Source organism: Scomber japonicus, chromosome 1, assembly GCF_027409825.1.
Source record: "Scomber japonicus isolate fScoJap1 chromosome 1, fScoJap1.pri, whole genome shotgun sequence".
NCBI lineage: Eukaryota > Metazoa > Chordata > Actinopteri > Scombriformes > Scombridae > Scomber > Scomber japonicus.
The window spans coordinates 39,552,918-39,560,417 of NC_070578.1; the positions used below are offsets into that span (position 1 = coordinate 39,552,918).

A 7,500-nucleotide genomic window follows, 5' to 3' on the forward strand; every position below is an offset into this window, starting at 1 on the left:
CCTCCCCCCCCCCCCCCACCCCTCCTCACTCACTCATCAGACAGCAGGTCTTTGGTGAGTTTCTCCTCCTCCCTCCATTCCACCCCCCCCTTCCTCCTCCTGCCTTCTCCCCCCCTCCTCTCCTCCACCCCCCCCCCTCTCCCCCCTCCTCACTCACTCATCAGACAGCAGGTCTTTGGTGAGTTTTCCTTTGTCTCCTTCACCTTCCTCCTCCTCCTCATCTTATTCCTCCTCTTCTCCCCTCCAAACCCCCACCCCTCCTCCCTTCCACCCTCCTCCCCTCTCCCACCCCCCCCACCCCTCCCTCACTCACTCATCAGACAGCAGGTCTTTGGTGAGTTTCTCCTTGTCCTGAAGCAGCCGAGGGAGTGCATGCTCTCCAGGACGTCGGGGTCGATGTCTTCGGCTGCAGCCAGCATCCTGATAGCAACTTCCTGGGAACGGGCTGCTCCGGCTCCGGCTCGTTCTTCCCGGCTCTGAGACGGGAAGAGAAGACACGGAGACACTTTACGTTAGATTTAGATTTAGAGAGGAGGGTTAGACTTTTATAAGAGTTTCCCTCAAAGGTTTAATCATGTTCAGATAGAAAGCCTTAATACAATAAAGATTACTTCTCCCTTCCTTCCCTCCATCTGTTCTTCCTTCTTTCCTTTCTTGGTTCATTTGTTCCTACCTTCGTCTTTCCTCTCTTCTTTTCCTTCCTTCCTTCATTGTCCTTCCTACCTCTTTCTTCTCTCCATTTCTTCCTTCCTTCCTTCCTATTTTCCTTCCTTCCCTAAGATCTAACTTGAGCTGTTTTTCCTTCCTTCCTTCCATCTTTCCTTCCCTCCTTCCTTCCATCTTTTCCTTCTTTCCCTATTTCATTCCCTCCCCTCTTCCATCTTTCCTTCCTCCTTCCTTCCCTCCTCTCTTCATCTTTCCTACCCTCCTTCCTTCCATCTTTCCTTCCCTCCTCTCTTCCATATTTCCTTCCTCCTCTCTTCCATATTCCTTTCCTCCTCTCTTCCATCCCATCTTTTCTTCATATGTCCTTCCTCCTTCCTTCTATCGTCTCTTCCCTCCTTCCTTCCATGTTTCCATCCATTCTTCCATCTTTCCTTCCATCCTTTCATCTTTCTTTCCTTCTCTCCTTCCTTCCATCTTTCCTTCCTCCTCCTTCCATCTTTCCTTCCCTCCTTCTTCCCATCTTTCCTTGCCTCCTCTCTTCCATCTTTCCTTCCCTCCTTCCTTCCATATTTCCTTTCCTCATTCCCTTCCATCTTTCTTCCTCCTTCCATCTTCCTTCTGTCTTATTTCCCTTCTTTCCTTTCCGCCTTCTTCCATCATTCCCTCCCTATTTCCTTCCCTCCATCTTTCCTTTACCTATTTCCTTCCCTCCTTTCCTTCTTTCCTTTCCTCCTTCCTTCCATCATTCCTTTTCCCTATTCCCTTCCATCTTTCCTTCCCTATTTCCTTCCTTCCCTCCATTCCTATTTCCTCCCTATCCTTCCTTTTATCTTTCCTTCCCTCCTTCCTTCCATCTTTCCTTCCTGTCTTCTATTCCTTCTTTCTGATCTGAAGGACCCATCACATGTGTCTGAACTGATGTGACCTTTAAACGACTTCACAGAGCCGATAAAAAAGCCTGGTCTTCATCTCTAACGTCCGTAACTCTGCTGAAGCTAAAACGATGAAGCTGAGGAGACGTGTAATCACACAGTGGTAGAGTTTAACAGGCTAGCATGTGTTCCCTTATCCCTACGCTCCTGTAGTTTCATGAGCAGCACTTAAACTTAAATGACTGCTATACTATTTAACTTTTATTTGATAGGATATTTAATTTATGGATATTACCTTTTTATTATCTTATTTCTTTGCACACCTTTCATCTTTTTTTATTGTTTTAATTCTTTAACACATCAGTTCTGAAACTTTACTGACCACAGCTTGTTGGATTTGATCATATTAGAAATATACTGCACCTAAATATATATTATATATATATATATATATATATATAGTACAGTGTCTTTGTGTAAATATGGAGATTATGTTCCTGCACTTTCTATGCAGGACAAATTCCTGGAAGGAAGGAAGGAAGGAAAGAAGGAAGGAAGGAAGGAAGGAAGGAAAGAAAGAAGGAAGGAAGGAAGGAAGGAAGGAAGGAAGGAAGGAAGGAAAGGAGTAAGGAGGGAGGGAGGGAGGGGAAGGATTAAGGAAGGAAGGAAAGGAGTAAGGATGAAAAGAGGAAGGAATTTAGGAGAAAAGGAAGGAAGGAAGGAAGGAAGGAGTAAGGAGGGATGGAGGGAGGAAAGGAGGAAGGAAGGAAGGAAAGTAGTAAGGACGAAAAGAGAAAGGAATTTAAGAGAAAAGGAAGGAAGGAAGGAGTAAGGAGGGGGGAGGAAAGGGGCGAAGAAAGGAAGGAAGGAAGGAAGTAGTAAGGACGAAAAGAGAAGGAATTTAGGAGAAGGAAGGAAGGAAGGAGTAAGGAGGGAGGGAGGGATGGAGGGAGGAAGGAAGAAGGGAAGGAAGGAGCGAGGTGAGGTGGGGGAGGGAGGGAGAGGGAGGGAGGAGGGAGAAGAATGGTCTCCGTCAGAGCTCATACTGAACTTCAGGGCAGCAAGTTTATAACTAATGTTTCTAATGAAGGAAGTTCTTATGTAAATGATGATGATGATGATGATGATGATGATGATGATGATGAGGAGTGTTTTGGGGCAGTTTACCTGTTAAATTAATTAAACTCAAGCAGACAGGTTAGAAACAAGCCTGCAGGGTTTGTGGTGACCTCTTTCTTTTTTTCTTTTTTATAAACTTATTTTAAACTTTAACGAGACTCTGGTTGTTGACTCACACATGAAACTAGAACTGGACCCATACTTAACCCTCCTGTTGTCCTCGAGTCAAGGAAGGAAAGGATGGGAGGAAGGAAGGAAAGGAAGGGAGGAAGGAAGGAAGGAAGGAGGAAAGGAGGGGAGGAGAGAGGAAGGAAGGAGGAAAGGAAGGAAGGGAGGGAAGGAAGGAGGGAGGGAAGAAGAAAGGCAAAGAGGAAGGGAGGAAGGAACGAAAGAAGGCAGGGAGGAAGGAAGGAAGGAAGGAAGGATGGAGGAAAGAAGACAGGAGGGAGGGAGAAAGGAAAAGAGGAAGGGAGGAAGGAACGAAAGAAGGCAGGAGGAAGGAAGGAAGGAAGGAAGGATGGAGGAAAGAAGACAGGAGGAGGGAGAAAGGAAAAGAGGAAGGGAGAAGGAACGAAAGAAGGCAAGGGGAGGAAGGAAGGAAGGATGGAGGAAAGAAGACAGGAGGGAGGAGAAAGGAAAAGAGGAAGGGAGGAAGGAACGAAGAAGGCAGGGAGAAGGAAGGAAGGAAAGAAAGAAAGGGGGAAGAAGGAAGGAGAAGGAAGGAAGGAAGGAAGGAAGGATGGAGGAAAGAAGACAGGAGGGAGGGAGAAAGGAAAAGAGGAAGGGAGGACAGAAGGAAAGAAGGAAGGGAGGAAGCTCTCACTCTGAAGACTATCAGAGAGGAAGAGTATAAATGAAGTTAATATGAACATTGAGACATCAGGCTGATATACTTACATGTACCACGTGTGCTTCTGGATCTGCTCTAACTGTAACACAAAGAAACAAGAAGACACAAACATTAGAAACACTCTTCATATGATCACTTCCTCTTTTCATCACTTCCTCTTTTCATCCTTACTCCTTTCCTTCCTTTCTACTCTTCATATGATCACTTCCTCTTTTCATCCTTACTCCTTTCCTCCCTTTCCACTCTTCATATGATCACTTCCTCTTTTCATCACTTCCTCTTTTCCTCCCTTTCCACTCTTCATATGATCACCTTCCTCTTTTCATCACTTCCTCTTTTCATCCTTACTCCTTTCCTCCCTTTCCACTCTTCATATGATCACTTCCTCTTTTCATCACTTCCTCTTTTCCTCCCTTTCCACTCTTCATATGATCACTTCCTCTTTTCATCCTTACTCCTTTCCTTCCTTTCTACTCTTCATATGATCACTTCCTCTTTTCATCCTTACTCCTTTCCTCCCTTTCCACTCTTCATATGATCACTTCCTCTTTTCATCACTTCCTCTTTTCCTCCCTTTCCACTCTTCATATGATCACTTCCTCTTTTCATCCTTACTCCTTTCCTCCCTTTCCACTCTTCATATGATCACTTCCTCTTTTCATCCTTACTCCTTTCCTCCCTTTCCACTCTTCATATGATCACTTCCTCTTTTCATCCTTACTCCTTTCCTCCCTTTCCACTCTTCATATGATCACTTTCTCTTTTCCTCCCTTTCCACTCTTCATAAGATCACTTCCTCTTTTCATCTTTACTCCTTTCCTCCCTCCCTCCTTACTCCTTCCTTCCTTCCTTCCTTACTCCTTCCTTTCTTCCTTCCTTCCTTCCTTCGCCCTTTCCTCCTTCCCTCCCTCCTTCCTTCCTTCCTTCCTTCCTTCCTTCCTTCTCTCCTAAATTCCTTCCTCTTTTCCTCCCTTTCCACTCTTCATATGATCACTTGCTATGAACTCAATCATTTATCAGATGTGACACAGCAGCTGAGCGCTAAGTGAAAGCTCATAATCTAACACTCTGTTATATTTGTAATGTTTCTATTCTGAGCTAAAATCAAACCCTCTGGTCTGAGATATAAAGATGATGAGATGCAGAGCACGCTAGCTGCAGGGCCAGTCCTGCTGCAAACTCTGCTAAATATAGCCTGAGCGTTTCCCTCGAGGCTGCAGCTCTGCCGACTGGAAACATGCAAAGTGAGCACGAGTCTATTTATTGGTGGTGGGAGACTTTTTTTGGAGCTGCGGCCGAGTGTTTAAGGTGAGGTGAGGTGAGGTGAGGCAAAGGAGGGGAGGCTACCGGGAGAGACGGGATAATTACCGGTAGGTCGGCGACGTCAATCGCTAGTTTAAAGCCTTCTTCAATGCAGTATGATGTTCATTTGGGACATTTTGGCCTCCCTGATTTTATATGTGATGATAAAGCAGGGTATGCATTAGGGCGTGGCTACGTCCTGATTGACAGGTTGATTGACCAATGTCCTCCGGATCCAGCCCTCGTAACCATAGCAACCTCCCCGCTCCACCCCCATGGCCCCGCCTCATGCCCATATAAGTAGAATCTGTGGTTTTATTTTTCCCAGCATGCACCTGAAATGTTCAAGATGGCGCTGCCTAGATTAGAAACTATTGGCTTCCGAGCAGCAGTCCACAAACCAATGGGTGACGTCACGGATGTTACGTCAATTTCTTATATACAGTCTATGACACAAGTCAATGGAGACGCTACTTTAATAATCATTTAAAGATGGAGTCGTGTTTCCCTCGCTGAGTCGCTGAGCTTCTCTTTCATTAACCAAACATGTCCTTCCTTCTTTCCTTTCTCCCTTCCTTCCTCCTTTCCTCCCTCCCTACTCCTTTCCTTCCTTACTCCCTTCCTCCCGCCCTACTGTTTTCCTCCCTCCCTTCCTTCCTACTCCTTCCCTTCCTTCCTTCCTTCCTCCAGGTGTTATGAAGTGGATTCTTTTTGTAATACTAAGAAGGTATAAAGACTTGAAGAATGAATAATGAAGGTTAATGTCAGATAAATCTGAAAGAAAAGGAGACGGTAAGGGCCCATTTATGCTTAACCTACGTATGAAACGGAGCGTGGACAAAGAAGACGTGATCGGATCGGTGATCAGTTTATTTAAACTCACTGACCGGTGATTGGCCCCAAAAACCCTGATGGTGTAAAGCCTCAGTAATATGCTGTATATTAGTGAATTTGTGACGAATCTGCTGACGGAAGCTCAACACAAGCTGGAGCTGTTGGATAAGGAAACCAGTTAAATTAGAAACCAGTTGGGACGTAACACCGGTGCATTTCAAGGCCTCGCTCTGACGCTGAGAATACGAAGCTCAATTAATAATTACCGGTATGTCGGCGACGTTCATTTGTGAAATTTTGACGGACAATAAAGTTTTTTTGACTCTTGAATCATTAGCTGTCGGATTCAAACAAACATGTGGGTGTTGTGGGCAGACAGATAAAACACATTTGCAATCTGAGCAACACTAAAGAACCTCGTGGGGAAGTATCTGCAAAATGTTTCAACAGCACAAATGTACCTGAAGGGAACACGAAGAGGAGCCGAGTTTAAGAAACGGAGCGTGGACAAAGAAGACATGATCGGATAAGTGATCGGTTTATTTAAACTCACTAATCGGTGATCGGCCCTAAAAGTCCTGATGGTGTAAAGCCAAAGTAATATGCGCTATATTTGTGAATTTGTGACGAATCTGCTGACGGAAGCTCAACACAAGCTGGAGCTGTTGGATAAGGAAACCAGTTAAATTAGAAACCAGTTGGGACGTAACACCGGTGCATTTCAAGGCCTCGCTCCACTGCTGAGAATACGAAGCTCAATTAATAATTACCGGTATGTCTGCGACGTTCATTTGTGAAATTTTGACGGACAATAAAGTTTTTTTGACTCTTGAATCATTATTAGCTGTCGGATTCAAACAAACATGTGGGTGTTGTGTGCAGACAGATAAAACACTAAAGAACCTCGTGGGGAAGCATCTGCAAAATGTTTCAACACCACAAATGTACCTGCACGAGGAGGAGGAGCAGAGTTTAAGAAACGGAGCGTGGACAATCCTGATGGTGTAAAGCCTAATTAATATGCGCTATATTTGTGAATTTGTGATGAATCTGCTGACAGAAGCTCAACACAAGCTGGAGCTGTTGGATAAGGAAACCAGTTAAGTTAGAAACCAGTTGGGTCGTAACACCGGTGGGTTTCAAGGCCTCGCTCCTCACCGTGAAGCGTTTGGTAGCGTCCACTTCGATCATGCCGCGCAGCAGGTTCTGACAGTCCGGAGGGATGAAGTGAGGCATGTGGAAAACTCCCAGCTTCACTTTCTCCAACAGATTCCTCAGGTTGTCGTCGTCGAAAGGCAGAGCACCCTGAAAAAGAAAAGGAAGAGGAGAAAGGTGTCACTAAACTCTGTCTGAACCAAACAAGCTACTTAAACTTTGTGGAAGAGCTTCTTCAAGTTTCAAAGCTTATAAAACTCTAACAAACAATAAATGGTTCATTATCTAGTGTTTATTTAGTTCTTCGACCTTTTATGGTTCATTAAAAGTGTGATTATGTATTAAACTAAAAACTGGTGAATATTTGGATGTGAAACAGAAAAAAAAGCAGAAATCAGGACGACAGTTTAAAGCTAAACTGTTCATAGTTTCAATATTTATTCATTTCTGAGTCTTTGTGGGACAAAAGCTCAAGTTTTAATGATCGTGTTGGCCAAGAGTCAAGGATGGAAGAGAGGAAGGATGGATGTATGGAAGGAAGGAAGGAGGGATGGAAGGAAGGAAGGAAAGGAGGGAGGAAGGAAGGAAGGAAAGAAAGAAGGAAAGAAGGAAAGGAGGGAGATAGGAAGGAAAGAAGGAAGGACAGAAGGAAGGAAAGAAAGAAAGAAAGTAGGAAGGAAGGAAGGATGGATGGATGGATGG

General features: G+C 44.7%; 1 protein-coding gene across 1 annotated transcript in view; it reads right to left on the minus strand.

Annotated features, from left to right (window-relative positions):
- Positions 1-309: 309 nt before the first annotated feature.
- LOC128368538 (serine/threonine-protein kinase BRSK2-like) overlaps positions 310-7,500 on the minus strand; it is a 72,233-nt gene continuing 65,042 nt past the window's right edge. Inside the window, 5 exon segments of the mRNA XM_053329417.1 lie at positions 310-353; positions 356-436; positions 439-476; positions 3,555-3,586; positions 6,802-6,948. Coding sequence (XP_053185392.1) covers positions 310-353; positions 356-436; positions 439-476; positions 3,555-3,586; positions 6,802-6,948 — 342 coding nt within the window.